Below are 17,971 nucleotides of genomic sequence, written 5' to 3'. Positions count from 1 at the left end.
ATGCAAATTGTTTAAATAAGTAAGTAAACTGTGGGCAGGCAGGTATGTATGCGATATATTTGTAGGCAACTTACAGTTTGAGAGATTATTCACAAGATTGGCCTAACCGGCAAACAGGAGTAAAGTTGCAGAAAGAGGGGGTTAATATTCCAACCTGTTGTAGAGGAAAAATGTGAAGATGAATTTGTCCCAATGTCGTCATGGAACTTGCTGCTTGTAGGTACCCCAGCTTAAGCCCTGCTGCTATAAGCATCCAGTTTATTGGTTGTTGTAATGCTTCTTCTTTTGCACAGGGTTTCCTGTATCCATAGATGTATTGGCATCATGGAAGAGGTGGACAAGATCCTCATACATTCCCTTCGCTTCTCTGGGACGTAAGGCCATCTTTATGCTGCCTGTACTTCTTCATAGTAGTGGGTGGGTGTGGTAAGAAGTCAGGTACTCTGGTGCGTGGTGTCCATAGGCAATCATGGGTTTGATGGACAAAGACAGAAAAGGGTTTGGAAGCATGCCTTCATGCAGGATTTGATGTAGGGGTGTAGGGTGGCTGGCTGCTGTCTCCTATGGGATTTCACAGGCCTGGAGCCTAAAAAGCTGAAGTCAGTTTCTAAAAATTCAGAATACTTTTCCTGCTGTGAACTCTAATAAAGCAAAGGCTGTGGTCCAGGGAATGGGGTTTCACAGGAGAGCTAATAGACCCAGAAGCTCATGCCAGGGCTTTCTCTTAGGCCAGGCAAGAAATTAATTGGGGTTAAAAACTTACGGCTTTTGCTGTGTTCCATTGGCTCTTTGTTTTTGCTTGGGGAATCATGCTTTCTTGCCGATGCTTTGGCTCCAGCTGGGTGTTTCATGGCTTCTCAGAGCTTCGTGGGAGCAAGCAATTGGCAGTTGCCTAGTGACCAAGGTTGGATTAATCAATGGTATTGCAGAAGCTCATAGGTGGCTCTGTGACTCCCTTTGAACAGCAGTAATAATGTCCATGTGTATTATTGTTTATTTAATTTGTTCACCACTCTTCATCCACAGATCCCGGGGTAGTTCACAGCATAACATTACAATAGAAAAACCACAAACTACATATTGGAATTAGAACAAGAACAAACCAATAACCCCCCCCCCCAACACATTTAAAAGGGCATTTAAAAGGCCTGGTTGATGAGGAACGTTTTCTCCTGGAGGCTAAAGGTATATAATGAAGGCGCAGCCAAACCTCCCTAGGGAGAGCATTCCACAAATGGGGAGCCACTGAAGAGGAGGCCCGTTCTCATGTTGCCACCCTCCAGACGTCTGATGGAGGAGGCACACAAAGAAGGGCCTCAGAAGATGATGTAAGGGACCAGGTAGGTTCATATGTAGAGAGGCAGTCCTTAAAGGATTGCTCACTGGGGCAAGAGAGTTTGAGCTTATTGCACCAATTGCTGCCCAACTGCACTGGCTGCCAGGGAGTTTCTGAGCCCAACATCTACATGAAACTGCTGAGTGGGGTCATCTAGGAGGCTTATTCCCCGTGTGCGCGCACATAGGACTGTAGCCTTAGCCACCACTGCTACACCAACTCTTCTCTGAAGAGGCTCTTGGCAGTACAGGTAGTCAGTTGCCTTCTTGCAGTTCAGGGCCCTGGGAAATTATTATTAATATTATTAATATTATTACATTTTGTTGTTTTATCTTGCCCAAAGTGACTTACAACCAATGAAACAAACAAACACCCCAGTTTAGATACATTCAAACCAAGGAGACTGTATCCCATGTCCCCACAAGCTGCTTATTGGACAGGTGGTACAATGGCAGCAGAGTCTTAGCAGCAGAGGACAAATTGCAAAAAAGTATGGCAGTTGGCAAGCCATTCCCATGTTCTTCCATCCTACTGAATGGAGTGGAAGATGTAGGCTCTTCTGTTGCAGTAAAGGAAAATGGTCAGTGCAGGGGACTATAATCCCTGCATCCTTCTCCCCTTCCAGGGATATCCCAGAGGAAGTGCAGAGCATCCGGGAGTTTACCACCGAGTTGATAGTTGAATCTGTGGTGCGATGTCTTCGTGTCATCAATCCTTCTGTGGGGTCAAGTCTCTGCCACGTCCTGCCTCCAGGGATGTCTGCTCGCTTCCGAATTGGCATGAGCCTAGCGCAAGCTTGCCAGGTAACTACAACTAAACCAGGGTGTGGATGCATTGAACAAAGCAGGCTCTTCATCTCTGAAAGTTTGTGCAGTGGTAGATAGTCTCTCATTAAGTGCCATGAGTTCTGGGCTTGAAGGTGTTGTGAGAAATCTGATGTAGTATAGAATTTTGTTTGCTGGAAAAGCAAGCTTCTAGGTCTCAGGGTGGAAAGCCATGGGCCACTTTTGTTAAAGGATCCAGAAGTGGCTGGTCCGTGACCTCCTGTTGTGTTTTCCTGCCCTATCCAAAAAAAATTATGGCACTCAAGCAAGAAACCTAGATTGTGTTCACAGCAGACAGTTGTGCAGTTGACAAAAGGTTTTTGTTTTGTTTTTTAGCAACATTAAATTATCTTCTCCTCACATAAATATGGCCCATGCCACTATGGTGCCTCTATCCACCTCAGAGAAGTTATTGGAGAAATGCTAGCAAGACTGTGTACTTGAATAATAACCCAAATTCTGTGACAAGAAAAGCAGAGATGTTTTACTAAATTTGCATAATTATTACATTTTCAAGTTGCCTTTTCTAACTATTTTGTTTAATTTATTCTGCCTTTGCTCATCTTTGTGGCCAGGAGCTAAACAAGGCTCAGAAACTCAATCCCCTCTGGCTTTAGAAATTTCTGATGGCCTTGAACATTCACATTTTTAATAGCCATAAGGGCTAGAAACTTGCAACAACAACAGCAAAATGCAGAGAATCCAAGGGCAGAACTAAACATGACAAGTAGTAGACACTGTTCTTTTCATATTTCTCATGATCCTGCCATTTCTCTCTGTTGCCAGCTCACTTCTGGTATCTGTGCTGGAAACAGGGAGAAGTAGCTGGAGCAAATGACTATAGGGAAGTGAGGCATGGGAAGGGTTTTCAGCTCTCCTTTTACTATTAAATAAAAATGCATTTCTGTTATGTGAACAAGTAAGTGAATAATGGCTGGTCTGCATTGTTGCTTAAGGACATGGAGAGTATCCCCCTGTCTCCCTCCTGCTTTCTGTAGAGAAAGTCTGTAATATCCTCACTATGACTTCTCTGAGTGGGGTTTTCCTTTTGAGGGTGGAGCAAGGTGGGATATTATTGGGCACCTCCATCCCCATCCCAGACATGGAAAATGTGGGCTTGTCTTGCAGGGTTGCTGTAGGGGTTAAAACAAAAATTGTGTTTGAATACTTCAAAGCACCACATAAATGCTAAGTTAGGAAGCCACTTGAGCATACTTCAGGCCAATTACCGTAGTTTGCTTCACAGTATCAAATGGTGGTGCTTATGCCAAACCTCCTTGTACATAGATAACTAGCATGCCAGGGAGAAGGGTCAACTTGGCTTTCTCCCAGAGGTGTTGTTTCATTTGTATGTGTAAAATAAACTTCCAGACAGACAGTGCTCACCCATCCCTTGCAAACCATGTTACCGTTATGGCTGTTGCTCTGAGGTCATAGGATATGTTGCAAGGGGAGGAGAGGAGAGGGCATTGGGTGTTGGGAAAGAGTAGAGGAAGGGAAAGTCAGTTGGCACTGAGGGAGGAGGAGGGAGAAGCTGAGGGTAGCATAGCTGTCAACTTTCAGATTTGAAAATAAGGGATCAGCAGCCTCACCTGTCCTGGGGACAGTCTATGGGATATCTAACAATCCGGGATAGCAGTGGGAAGCAGCAGGAAACAGCGCTGAAATAAGGGAATTTCCCGCAAAAAAAAGGGAAGGTTGATATCTATGGAGGGGGTGGGGAGCAGAGAAGGAAGCAGAGGAAGAGTTGGCAATTTCTGTGCCAAAACCGGGCCTAAACCCCAGCTGAAATGGATCCAGAAAATCAGTTTCTTCCAAAAGCACCTGGATCTGGTCTCGCTTCAGAACCTTGCCCAGGAAAGGAAGACTAGCAACTGGGTGGTAGTTAGTTAGGTTTTCCGAATCCAGGGAAGGTTTCTTAAGGAGTGGTTTTACCACTGCCTCCTTCAAACAGGCAGGGACCACCCCCTCTTGTAAAGAGGCATTGATCACCTCCCTGGCCCAGCCAGCTGTTCCCTCCCTACTGGTTTTTCTCAGCCAGGAGGGGCAAGCGTCCAGAGCGCAAGTGGTCGCCCTGACTGATCTGAGCACTTATTTCACAAATAGGGCACCATGACCCTTTCTCCTTTGCCCATTGCTACCCACCAAAGTTCAGATAGTGGGGAGAGACTTAGCAAGGTCTCAGGCTGACTGCAGAGTTCTGGCAGGCTTTTGTGGAACCTGAGCCCCCCCCCCCCAGCCATGCAGAGCTTTGTCAGTCAGCTAGCAAGTCGTGAGAGACAACAGACAGGATGGCCACATGGCCAACAGGTGTTTGAGTTTTGGGTTGTGTGTGTGTCTGCTTTTTCTTTTCTTAATAGTTCTCATTGAAAATTGGTTATGTTAACTGCTAGAAATATTTCTAATATCCATGGGACTCAGCAAGCAATTGCCAAGTTGTCTTTCATCATCCATTGTTGAGAAGCAGTTGCATGGCATTACAGTTCACAAATAGCTTGATTTCGCAGGACTGGCCTTCCATGGTCCTATCCTGGCGGCCTCTTGAGAGTTCTCATGTGAGCAGAAGCACCTTGGACTGTTGCACCAGGGAAGCAGGGCTCCTGGTCCTTTGAGCCAGCTTGGAACACCTTTATTTTAGATGCTCCATCTCTCTTCAAACCAGGCACCAAAGAGCCTCACTCCTCACCTTTACCCAGCAGGCCACTCCCACTCAGCCCCACTGTGGGACTGACATGTTACTTTCCATCATTTAGGACCTGGGATATCAAGGGGAAGTTGGCTATCAGACCTTCTTGTACAGCAATGAGCCCGAAATCCGACGTCTCCTGCTCTTCCTGGTAGAGAAGCTCCCACGCGATTCCTCGGAGGACGCCAACCAGCCTGTGGGTATGGAGGAAACTCGGCAAACACAGGTCCCGGGCACAGGGAGGCCAAGTGGTGGCAACTTCTCTAACCTGCTGTGTCCTTGCAGGCAAATCAACGACACTTCACAGAGCCATTGCTGCTGCCATCAAAGAGCAACTGGCGGTCCCCTGGGTGCCCCCTGCCTGCCGTACCCCCCGCTTGCAGCTCTTACAGGTGTGCTTCCTCACCCCTCTTATTAGGTTAATGGCCCCACTCCTCGGGTTCATGGCTTCATAAGCAAGATCTGTTGCTGAAGTTTTATTTCTAAGACTCTTGACTTCCTTAAAAATGAAAGCCTTTCCAGTCCTCATGTTGTGGAGAAATGCAGAAAACCTTTGCAAAAGGTCATTGTGGATTTTGGGTTCATATGACTATCTAGGGTCTGGTCTGAACTGTTGGGGCTTTTTTCCCTTGCCGATAGATTTTTTCATAATCTGCAGAAACCCAAATACTGACTTCTAAGGGACGCGGATGGCGCTGTGGTCTAAACCACTGAGCCTAGGGCTTGCTGATCAGAAGGTTGGTGGTTCGAATCCACACAACGGGGAAAGCTCCCATTGTTTGGTCCCTGCTGCTGCCCACCTAGCAGTTCAAAAGCACATCAAGTGCAAGTAGATAAATAGGTACCGCTCTGGCGGGAAGGTAAACGGTGTTTCTGTGCGCTGCTCTGGTTCGCCAGAAGCGGCTTAGTCATGCTGGCCACATGACCTGGAAGCTGTCTGCGGACAAACGCCGGCTCCCTTGGCCTATAGAGCGAGATGAGCACCGCAACCCCAGATTGTCCGCAACTGGACCTAACGGTCAGGGGTACCTTTACCTTTGCCTTTAAACAAACCATGCAGAAATATGTAAATCAATCAAATTTCTATGCATCCATTGGTATATCTTAAACAAGATATTGCTGTATTTTTCTTGTTGAGTATGTAAACTCCTTGAGCAAGTAATTCATTTTATAACCCCACTCCTGTTTTATATTTCCACCTGTTTTATATTTCTCTTTCCAGAACCTGTAGCCCAAAAACTATTTCCTTTTACAGTGTTCCTTATCTTTCAGTGGGCTGAATGCTGTTTCAGACTCTCTCCCCTCCCCGCTTATCCTTGCTAGGGTTCTTGCCTGCTGAAGCGATTCCAAGCTCAACCCTTGGTCCTGCCTCAAGAGTCGGACCCCTTTTTGGGGAAGGTGCCCCCAGGTGAGTTTTGCCCTGTAGCTGGGTGGGGGTGGGGGAATAAGTAAAATGGAGGGCATGGAATGGCAGGTTTTTCCCGTTCTCCATTTGTTTATTTCCCTCCCACTCATGTAAGGTTGCAATCATGTATGCAAAGCCAGCATAAATTTGGGGCCCACTTAGTTCCTGCATGGAACCCCTCTTGATATGTCTAGACTTGTACGGCATTGTTTTCTTGCAACAAGTCTCTGCCCTTCCCCTCAGATCCCCTTTGATTAGAAAAGAAGAGGGTTTTCCAGAGTGCTGAGAGTCCCCCCAAGTTAGGGGAGACCCTTTTTTTAGCCTCTCAGGGGGCGATCCTAGAGTAGCTACCCAAAGGGCTCCTCTTGCATCCTGCCGTTCATGGCTGGGTAGATGGTGCCACCAGCAGTATGTCCTTGGTGGATCTTTGGCAATTGCATTCTGGGAGCATGTGCGTACGTGGGATTGTGAATAATAATGATGATGATGATTTTATTATTTATACCCCACCCATCTGGCTGGGTTTCTCCAGCCACTTTTGAAAGAAATGCCATGCCAATTTCCAGTATTTGTTCTTGCAATCAGCTTCCCCACCCATGGGTGTCTGGCCAACTGAAAATCAGAGCCCAAAAAACATTTACTTGTTTTTCTTCTACTTCTTCATCGTATTTATTTTATTTTGCAACACAAACACACATAACACTAAAGAAAAGGAAAAAGGAAACTTAAAAAGGAAATACAAAAACCAGTACTGTCAGGGGTTCAGGAGCAGAGGCAAGGGCAAGGGAGGAAACAGAGAGCGAGGGAGAGGAGGCAGAAGAAAAGATGAGTGATGACGACGACCCGAGATCTCCGAGTCTTTCCAGTGAATCAGAAGATTCACAGAAAGGAGCACCAGTGGCCAGGGCAAGGGGGGAGCCTAGGGGGACACCCCAGGAAGATAGAGCCAGAGGGGACTCAGAGGGGAGCAGTTGGAAATCAGGACCAGCGTCACCGCCAGAGAGCAGGGAAGAGGAAGGGCGCCAGGGATCAAGCGCTGGCAGCTCACAACAGGGGGGAGGGCACGAGTCAGGAGTGGCCACACCTCCATCGGGGAGCGAAGAAACGGTCAGACGGAAGGTGGAAGGTTGGGCGCGCGTGCCAAGTTCAAATGCACAGGAAGGTGGCGCAGTAGGCAGCCCGGAAAGGGAGCCAGGTCCTAAAGCCCGCCGAAAGGAGGGAGAAGAGTCAGGGGGGTCAGCGTCAGCGTCAGAGGAATCCCGGAAGGAAGAGACCCCGGGGGGCAGAGGGACCCAGAGAAGAACAGTCAGGCGGAAAAGGTGGAGCAAGGCTAGGATATTAAGTTGGTGTACAAGGGGCGGAGACTCAGATGGAGCTTCGCCGATCTAACCATGAGACGTAGAGTTGCACGCAGCAGCTTGAGAATGGAAACTGTAACTCAATAAAGACTTTTATTTAATGATCGCTGGCTAGCGTGATCCTCTGTGAGCTAGGATCTGGAAGCAGCTCTGACAGTAAGCTCCATCCCTAGATTGTGGGCATCTACGTCCTCGCGGAGAGGAGAGAAAGCGGGTGCCTACTAGCGAGCTCACGAACGGCAGACAACATGACGGCCGAACAGCAGATAGTGGAACTCAGAGAAGCAGTGACACGACTGAATGCCGAGGCTCTTGCATCCAGGAAGAGAGAGGAGGACGCAGCTGCCGCCTACAGGGATCTCCAGGTCAGGTTGGAAGTGCTTACGAAGCAAGGGCAACTGACACCCAAACCGGAGGGGATTGGGTTGGGGAGACGAACAGGCGGTCTGGTCTCTCACTTCGATGGGAATTTGCAACAGTACCCCAACTTTAGAGCAGATGTAATGTGTGCACTGCAACTGCTGAACAAAGACTTTAGAGATGAGCAAGAGAAGGTGGGATTCATCATGTCCCATTTGCATGGAGATGCTAAAGCATGGCTGCGCAATTTGTGGAGAGATAAGGATCCGGCGCTCCAAAATGCGGATGCCTTTATTAAAGCGATGGATGGGTGCTTTTTATCAAGCATTGACGTGGATCTTGCTCGGCAGGAGATACATGGACTGAAGCAAGGGAGGGCCAGCGTAAGGCAGTACCATGCCCGCTTTTTCGCTTTGGTCAGTGCCCTGGAATGGGACAGAGATTCGGCTCCTGTAAGAGACCTGTTTTGGGAGGGATTGCACGGCTCGGTTAAAGATGAAATTGCGAGGGGGGAGAGACCCCGGACCACGCAGGAGATCGTTCAGAGGGCGCTGGCGGTGGGGGTGCGGCTGGAAGGACGTCCGTGGAGCAGGGACGAAGGGCGTGGAGGGCGCGAACCAGCCAGGGGCTCCTCCTTCCTTCCCAGAGAAGCAGCGCGTGCGCAATCCACGCCTCCGCCAGGAGGAGGAGCGGAACCTATGGAGGTTGGAGGTGCAAGGGCTCAGTCAGCAGCCAGAGCCCTAGCACCGGCAGCAGTGAAAGCGAAGCCTCCTAGAGGGAACAGGAAGTGTTACATCTGCGATGATCCACAGCATATGGCGAAAGAGTGTCCCCAGAGGCTCCACAAGCACACTGCAGCCTCAGCAATGGTAACTGCAGCAACGCAGCAAGGACAACCACAGCAGGGAAACGAAGGAGTCTGGTTGGAGGAAGAGGCACTGGGGCCCAGCCAGACGTGTCAGTGAAGCAGTCCCCAGAGATTTTACAGCCCATGGACCCCCTCCCGCCCAAACCGGTAGTGAAGCTCACCGCGTCGCTCCAGCTGCCCAATGGAATCACCATGGACGTGCCAATCACCATTGACTCCGGAAGCAATGCGGACTTTATAGGGCAGGACTTTGTCGACCGGCACGCTATACAGTTGCTGCCTGCCACGCTGCCCCTGCAGGTTGTCACGGTGGATGGCAGGGAGCTGCTAGGGGGGCAAGTGGTGAAGCAGACGCCACCAATGGTGATGCGACTTGGGAATCACAGGGAAATCATCAGCTTCAATGTCACTCAACTATCGGACACGCCCATTGTATTGGGCATGAGTTGGCTGGACAAGCACAGCCCGACGCTGGCTTGGTACCAGAGGCAGCTGACCTTCGGCTCTTCCTTTTGCGCTGAACACTGCATCGTGCCCAGGCAGGAAGGAGGGGAAGAGGAGTCACAGCTGCAGCTAGGCACGCTGCAAGCGGTTCCCCACAAGTACGCAGAATTTTTGGAGGTTTTCTGCGAGAAAGAGGCAGACAGGCTACCCCCCCACAGACCATATGACTGCAAAATTGACCTGCTGCCGGGGGCGGCGCTGCCCAAAGGGAAGCTGTATTCCATGTCTGAGGACGAACTGCAGGAACTCAAAGAGTTCATAGATCATAATTTGGAGCGCGGTTTCATCCGAGAGTCCAAGGCAGCGGGGGGCAGTCCGGTATTCTTTGTTAAGAAGCGGGACACGCCCCAAAAAAGACTTGTAGTGGACTTTCGCATCTTGAACAGTGTGACCAAGCCATCGGACTTCCCCATGCCCCGAATCGACGACCTCCTCGCAAAGGTACGGAAGGGCAGAGTGTTCACCAAGTTGGACCTGCGAGGGGCATACAACCTCATTCGCATGCGGGAGGGAGATGAGTGGAAGACAGCCATGTTCACGCCCCTGGGCACCTACGAATATAGAGTTATGCCTTTTGGATTGCAAAATGGCTCCCACGTTTTTCAAGCTTTCATGCATCACGTGTTGGCGGGGCTCCTCTACAAGACGTGCGTCTGTTTCTTGGATGACATCCTGATCTTTTCGGAATCGCAGCAGGAGCATGACAGACACGTCAAGGAAGTGCTGAGCAGGCTACAGCAACATAGGCTTTACGCCAAGCTGGAGAAGTGCCAATTCGACGTGACCGAGGTGGATTTCCTGGGCTACAAGTTGTCTGATAAAGGGCTCGCCATGGACAGCGCCAAGGTCCGAGCAGTGTTGGATTGGAAAAGCCCACGCAACCGGAAGGAGGTCCAACGGTTTGTCGGCTTCGCGAACTTCTATCGCAAGTTTATCAAAGGCTTTGCGATGCAGACAGCGGCCATCACGGACACGCTCAGCTCCAAGAAAAAGAAGTTCATCTGGACAGAGCAGGCGGAGCAGTCCTTTCAGGCACTCAAGCGTCTCTTCGCGTCGGAAGAGCAGCTGCTTCATGTCAACCCCAGCAGGCCGATGAGGGTGGAGACAGATGCTTCGGACAGAGCCGTGGGAGCAGTCCTGCTGCAGAAAGACCCGCAGGGGGTTTGGAGGCCGGGAGCGTTTTACTCAAGGAAGCTCAGCAAGTCCGAACAGAACTACACCATCTGGGACAGGGAGTTGCTGGCCATTCATGCAGCGTTCAAAGCGTGGAGGCACTTCCTGATCGGCGCCAAGCACACGGTGCAGGTCTGCACGGACCACAAGAATCTAGAGCACTGGCGCACGGCACAGTTCCTGAACCAGAGGCAGATACGTTGGGCTGAGTTCTTTGCGAATTTCGACTTCCGAATAGAGTATGTCCCGGGGGACACCAACATCATGGCGGATGCTCTCTCCCGTAAGCCACAGTATCTGGAGGAGGCAACGCCAGCGGCCGCCATGCACATCTTCGCACCGACAGTGTGGGCGTGCGCGGCGGCAACAGTTGACCTGGATGCGGTGCGACGAGCGTTGCAGGATGACTCCTTCGCGCAAGCAAAGATGGCAGAGGTGCACAGGGGCACGGCAGCGACCGACGAGTTCCAGCTGCGAGATGGTTTGCTCATCCGTAAAGGGGCCATCTACGTGCCGGGAGACGAACTTCGCGCCAAGGTACTGCAGCAGCTGCACGACGCGCCCACTGCCGGGCACTTTGGCAAGGAGAAGACGGTGGAATTAGTAGCCAGAGACTTCTGGTGGCCCGGAATGAGAGGGGAAGTCGCGGACTACGTGGCGAGGTGTGACACCTGCCAGAGGTCCAAACCAGTGCACAGACCGCCGGCCGGACTGCTGGAACCGCTGCAAACTCCGTTCGAGCCATGGGAGAGAGTGGCCCTGGACTTTGTCACGGATCTGCCCAGCTCGAGGGGCAAGACGGCTGTGCTGGTGGTGGTGGATTTGTTCTCCAAGATGGCACATTTCATTCCGTGTGCGAAGGTGGCCACGGCGGAACAAACCGCCAAACTGTTCATAGACCACGTGTTCAAGGTTCACGGTCTGCCGCGGTCTATTCTGTCCGACCGAGGGCGACAGTTCATCTCAAACTTCTGGCAGAGGCTGATGGGCTTCCTGAACGTCAAGATCAACCTGGCGTCGGCTAGACACCCGCAGACCAACGGGCAAGCGGAGCGGGTCAATGCCATCATGCAGCAGTACCTGAGATGTTATGCGAATCAACAGCCTGCGACGTGGGTGGATTACCTGCCTCTCGCCGAGTTCGCCTACAACAACACGAAGCACGTGTCCACGGGGGTCACGCCGTTCTTCGCCAACAACGGGAGGCACCCTAGAACCTTCCCGGGACTGGAAAGAATGGGGGAGGGGGAGCCGCAGACAGCAGATGCGTTCGCGTCGGAGTTGCAGGAGGTCCACGATCAGCTGCGGCGGCACCTGGAGCTGGCTAAACACGCATACAAGGTACAAGCGGACAAACACAGAAGGGTTGGCGAAGAGATCCATGTGGGAGACTGGGTCTGGTTAGCAGCCCACGCAGTGCCGGCCAGGTCGTTGGCGAAGAAGAAACTAGGGCATAAACAACTGGGGCCCTACCAAGTCGACGAACAGGTCAACCCGGTGGCTTTCAGGCTGGCTCTTCCGGAGGGTTCCAGAATGCATCCGGTGTTCCACAGATCGGTGCTCACTCCCTACAAGGCACCTCACAGGTTTCAGGAACCAGGAACGGCACCGGGTCCGCTCCGAGAGAGAACCGGGCAAGGGGGAGTGGCACAGGAGGAGCGCATCAACGAAGTCACGGAGATTTTGGACTCCAGATGGGGGGAAGAGGGGGTAGAATACCTTCTCGCCAAGGAGGGCACCCCGGCCAGTGCCAACAGCTGGGTGCCGGGCTACGCTTTAGACGAACCTCTGCTCAAAGAAGAGTTTCATGCCCTCTTCCCACATAGGCCAATGCCAGCAGACTTTTTCGACGACTGGCTTTTCACGCCCACGCTTTCAGCCAGCACGTTCCGGGGGTTCGACTCGGACGAGGAACCGACACGAGACGCCCGTTCCCCAGAGGGGTCACCCTCGGGATCTGCTTCAGAACCCTCGTATTGGTGGGATGATCGACCAGAGGAGCAGTTCCGCAGAAGGTGGCTGGAGGGTCCAGGACGAGCAACGTCTCCAGAAGGCAACGAGGGAGAGACGGACATGGACGTTTTCGGGGACGACCCGGGTTTTGAGCACGGCGGCACAGAGATGGAAGCGGAGGTGACCGTCGTCAACGAGAGCAGGGAGGAAGAACCGGAAGACTTCGGATGGCGGCCCGCCACGGGAAGCGAACTGTATCCGACATTCGTCCCCCTGACACGGCAGCACCCAGATCCCGCACCGGAAGGAGGGGAGGGGGGAAGAGGGGGCTTCGAGGGGGGGATGGATGTCAGGGGTTCAGGAGCAGAGGCAAGGGCAAGGGAGGAAACAGAGAGCGAGGGAGAGGAGGCAGAAGAAAAGATGAGTGATGACGACGACCCGAGATCTCCGAGTCTTTTCAGTGAATCAGAAGATTCACAGAAAGGAGCACCAGTGGCCAGGGCAAGGGGGGAGCCTAGGGGGACACCCCAGGAAGATAGAGCCAGAGGGGACTCAGAGGGGAGCAGTTGGAAATCAGGACCAGCGTCACCGCCAGAGAGCAGGGAAGAGGAAGGGCGCCAGGGATCAAGCGCTGGCAGCTCACAACAGGGGGGAGGGCACGAGTCAGGAGTGGCCACACCTCCATCGGGGAGCGAAGAAACGGTCAGACGGAAGGTGGAAGGTTGGGCGCGCGTGCCAAGTTCAAATGCACAGGAAGGTGGCGCAGTAGGCAGCCCGGAAAGGGAGCCAGGTCCTAAAGCCCGCCGAAAGGAGGGAGAAGAGTCAGGGGGGTCAGCGTCAGCGTCAGAGGAATCCCGGAAGGAAGAGACCCCGGGGGGCAGAGGGACCCAGAGAAGAACAGTCAGGCGGAAAAGGTGGAGCAAGGCTAGGATATTAAGTTGGTGTACAAGGGGCGGAGACTCAGATGGAGCTTCGCCGATCTAACCATGAGACGTAGAGTTGCACGCAGCAGCTTGAGAATGGAAACTGTAACTCAATAAAGACTTTTATTTAATGATCGCTGGCTAGCGTGATCCTCTGTGAGCTAGGATCTGGAAGCAGCTCTGACAAGTACGAACCAAATAATGAACATATAACCATATTTGAGTTCTTCTTTTCTTCTAGTTGACTTCCTTCATCCTCAGCATGGTTCTACTTTCATATTTAGTAAACTGTTTCCTTCTCACTTCATTCCTCCCCCCCCCCCCTTTTCTTTCTATTTTAAGCTTTCACACCATAATTAGTTTTGTAAAAGTTAATCAAAACAAGTCCAGGTATTAATCTGTATTTCCCCCCCTTTTTGGAATTTTTGTTTAGACTGACCCCTATTTGCATCTGTCATTCTAGCCAACTTAATGTAATAATAGAGAATAATAGAGAAATTAATAGAAGAAGGAAAAACAATAGAAGAACCCAAAGAAATTTGCGAAAAATTTGCAAACTATTATAGGAAACTATATCAAGAAGAGATGGAAAAATACTTAGCACAGAACAGACTTCCAATGATAGCTTGTGGAAAAATTAAGCAATTAAACTTACCAATAACGATGATGGAGGTGCAACAATCAATTTCAAAAGCAAAGACAGGAAAATCTCCAGGTATGGACGGCCTGTTGGCAGCACACTATAAGAAATTAGAAGATACACAGTCAGAACCAATGAAAACAGTCATGAATGAAAAGAAGGACGAATACCAAAATCATGGGAAGAAGCGTACAAAAAAAATATATAGAAAGGACCCTCAAATTTGGAAAAGTGGCAGGATTTAAATTAAATAAAAATAAAAATAGCAACTTATTTAAGGATAATTATATAAATATCTGGAAAGAAATTAAAAGGGATCTAAAGATTTGGAACAAGCTAAAATTATCATTCTGTGTAGGAAATCAGTAGTGAAAATGAATGTGCTTCCTAAAATGATGTTTTTATTTCAAATGATACCAATTATTGGAGAAGTAGGATGTTTTTATTGGAGAGGTAGGATGGCAAGAGATTTATCAAGATTTATTTGGCAGTATAAAAAACCAAGAATTAAACAAAAATTATTAATAGATAATAAAAATAGAGGCGGATTGGCACTACTTGATCTAAATTTGTATTATGTTTTGGCCTGTCTAAACTGGTTAAAAGAATGGATGATATTACAAAATGTAGACTTATTGGACTTAGAAGGGTTCGACAGCCGTTATGGGTGGCATGCCTACCTAGGACATGAAAAGGTGAAAGTCCACAGAGGATTTCTTAATCCTATTATAAGAAAGTTGATATATAGAGTATGGGGAAAGTATAAAGAGTTATTAGAACCCAAAACGCCCTGGTGGCTCTCACCCTTAGAGGTGATGGCAGTGAAAAGGAAAAATAAGGAATCGAACTGGGCCACGTATAAGGATTAATTTGAAGAAAAAGATAACAAATTGAAATTGAAAAATTATGAGGAAATAAAGCATTGCCTGACAGGGTGGATTCAGTACCACCAACTAAATACAGTGGTACCTCGGGTTACATAAGCTTCAGGTTACATACGCTTCAGGTTACAGACTCCGCTAACCCAGAAATAGTGCTTCAGGTTAAGAACTTTGCTTTAGGATGAGAACAGAAATCGTGCCCTGGCGGCACGGCAGCAGCAGCAGGCCCCATTAGCTAAAGTGGTGCTTCAGGTTAAGAACAGTTTCAGGTTAAGAACGGACCTCTGGAATGAATTAAGTTCTTAATCAGAGGTACCACTGTAAGGTGTTCAAAGCAGATTTAAAAAAAGGTTTTGCAAGTGAAATTTCAATATTAGATAAAGAATTATTACAAAATAAGACAAAGGCAATTTCTAAAATGTATGGAATCTTATTGGAATGGGATGGATGAATAAGTAAAACAGGTAATGATCAAATGGGCTGCAGATATAGGTAAACCGATTCAGTTATCATCATGGGAAAAATTATGGAAGGAGAGTTGGAGATTCCCAGCTTGCGAGGTGATAAAGGAAAACTTGTTAAAGATGTTTTACAGATGGTATTTAACACCAAGCAAAATATACAAAATGTATAAAACAAAATCAAAAAAGTGTTGGAGGTGCAACCAAGTAGAGGGGACGCTACTACATATGTGGTCATGTGACAAAATTAAGGGCTTCTTATTGGGTATACTAGATTCAGCTATCACTAGGGAAAACAAGAAAATATTCCGTTACACAACAGTGGCAGTGAGAACCCTAATTGCAAAAAAATTGGAAAAATGAGACGGCACCAACAAAAAAAGAATGGCAAGAAAAATTATTTTATTACATTGAGTTGGCTAGAATGACAGATGCAATTAGGGGTCTGTCTAAACCAAAAAACATTTTATCCCTAGAATCCTGAGAGTATGTCCTGCTGAGTCCAGTGGTCCTTAGTCCCAAGTTAGTGCACATAGGATTACAGTGTAAAGGACTGTGAACGCCCTATAAACCTCTGGGGACCCTTGAAAAACCCTTTAAAAAACCAGCAGCACTTACCAGACTGGCATGAATGGTGGCAGTGGTGGCTCTCAGTCTTCGACGACACTGAAGGATTATGTGGAAACAGCAAGGCAGGTAGATCAGTCCCCCAAAGTGCTTGGCTGTGGGGCAGAGTTACTTGCTGCTGGTGGTATTTTGCTCTTTTCAGGCTGTTTTTGCCCTTTTTGCAGTTTAAATTGATTTTTTAAATTATTTCCCAGCACCACATGTATATGTGGTCATGCGTGAGTTGAATGCATGTAGGTGGGGAAACACCTGTAAATTCCTTTCTCTATAAACATGTAATTTTTGGTCCAATTCGCCATTTCTGAATGAGGAACTTGGAGCAGGCTGCTGAGTGCAGGACTTGCAGGCCTCCTCCTGGGTTAAGAAAGGGGAAGAAAGTTGCTCTCCCAACATTTGGCTCAACTTGATTGACCCCAAAGCAGGGGCTGGGGCTAACCAGTGTGTGTCAGTGTAACTGGCCTCATTCTCTTCTCCCTAGAAAGGAAAGAGTTCTTTGTCAAGTTCCTGCCCCCCGTGTCAGCCCAGCTGTCCCGACCTGCATCCTTGATGCCATCCCTGTTGGAGCTTAATATGGCTGAGCTGAGCACAGCCCAAGACTGGGAGAACGAGTGGAAGAGCCAAGGCCTTGGATCACGCATGACGCCGGAGGTGGGCACAATGGGTGGCACTCGGCCTCTTTATCCTGACTCGGTGGCTGGTGGCAGCAGCATGGCGATGATAGTTTGCATTGGCTGCCCTCTGAGGAAGGGTAGTGCCCCGTGTTGTACAGGGTGTGGGTGAGGCCAGAAAAATTGTGACTTGCCTAAGACCACCTTGTGATTCATGGAAGAAATACATCTGAACCAGGAACTGCAGGTGTGCAGCTCATTCTCTTTGCTATTACATGGTAGTCGTTGTAGCACTCTAAAGTCACACCAGAAGTGGGCTCCTCTGTCTGAGTTTCCTTTCTTCCATTATGTATGGGTTGTCTTTTGTTCCCTCCCTGCCACCCACATCTCTTGAGAGGAGAGGAGAAACTGTGTCTAGAGAAGTCAAGGTACCTTCCCTTTAGATCAGGGATGGGCTTCCAGGTGTGTCTGGACAGCAGCTCCCATCATCCCTGATCATTGGCCATGTTGGCTAGGGTTGATGGGAGTTAGAGTCCTGCTCTGGTAGGCAGGGGCAAGCAAATAGGAGAACTACGACACATAAGCACACACACTCCAATTCAGTCCAGTCCTGCTGCTCTGCACTTTTGGGACTTGGGAGGAGCTATGCTCCCTCTTTACCCTTTAGCTATTGATGGAATCTTTTTCACCTTCCTGCTTACCCTGCTTGCCTCTTGAGCACACACACCTCAAAGGAGCTGCAATAGCCCGACCCAACACTCATCTCCACTCAGCAGAACATGCCCACAGTGAGGCGCTGAAGAGAGTGGTTTGTGGAATGATCTGAAAGCCACAGGGATGGGTGGAGCCCTGGTTTTCTATATGGCAAGAAGGAGATGCTACTTCTTGGTTGGCTTACAGCAGGTCTGGAGTTCTCCGGGGAGGTCTGTCTAGGATACGACATACAAAACCAGAGCCACTTTTTAGTAAGACACCAGAGCAAGAGGCTCAGGGAAACTGCTGCAAGTCTGGCAGTCCTCCTCTCACGTCAGCTCCATTGCAAAAGGGTATATTCTGCAACCCAATTTTCCAAAATGAATGCAAAACATTTTAGAAAAAATATATAATGGTGAGCACTTGCAGAAAGTGCAGTGGTAGATCTTTTTTCCTCTTCCTCCTTTTAGTCCAGGAATTTCTGGTCATTATAGAAGAGAGATTTCTAAGTGCTCTCCCAGCTAGGAGAAATGGATCTTCCCTTAGGTTGAGAGAACTTTAGAGATCCCACCCCTGACTTCAGACAAGAAGGGAAGTAGCAATCTTATCTCTTCCTGCCTCCACCGCACACTCAGATAATTGTCCTTCCACGAGGTCCTTCACAATGTGTG

At 49.3% G+C, this 17,971-nt stretch overlaps 1 protein-coding gene across 4 annotated transcripts in view; it reads left to right on the top strand.

Annotated features, from left to right (window-relative positions):
* The window catches only part of CCDC22 (CCC complex scaffolding subunit CCDC22), a 178,266-nt gene that overhangs the window by 144,519 nt on the left and 15,776 nt on the right, over window positions 1–17,971 (top strand). For 2 of the 4 annotated variants that reach the window (XM_080987316.1, XM_080987315.1), the window contains exons 2-7: window positions 296–374; window positions 1,962–2,139; window positions 4,914–5,046; window positions 5,132–5,238; window positions 6,170–6,254; window positions 16,478–16,647. In XM_080987316.1, the coding sequence (XP_080843442.1) occupies window positions 325–374; window positions 1,962–2,139; window positions 4,914–5,046; window positions 5,132–5,238; window positions 6,170–6,254; window positions 16,478–16,647 (723 nt within the window). In that variant the 5' untranslated portion in view covers window positions 296–324. Of the gene's footprint in view, window positions 1–293; window positions 375–1,961; window positions 2,140–4,913; window positions 5,047–5,131; window positions 5,239–6,169; window positions 6,255–16,477; window positions 16,648–17,971 lie in introns of all 4 variants that reach the window. The other 2 variants (XM_080987313.1, XM_080987314.1) reach the window with 1 other exon arrangement.

The sequence above is a fragment of the Podarcis pityusensis genome (genome assembly GCF_964106645.2).
Source record: "Podarcis pityusensis genome assembly, chromosome: 17".
Classification (NCBI taxonomy): domain Eukaryota; kingdom Metazoa; phylum Chordata; class Lepidosauria; order Squamata; family Lacertidae; genus Podarcis; species Podarcis pityusensis.
Note: the sequence above shows the minus strand (reverse complement) of the source record. Positions and strands in the feature narration are given on the sequence as shown.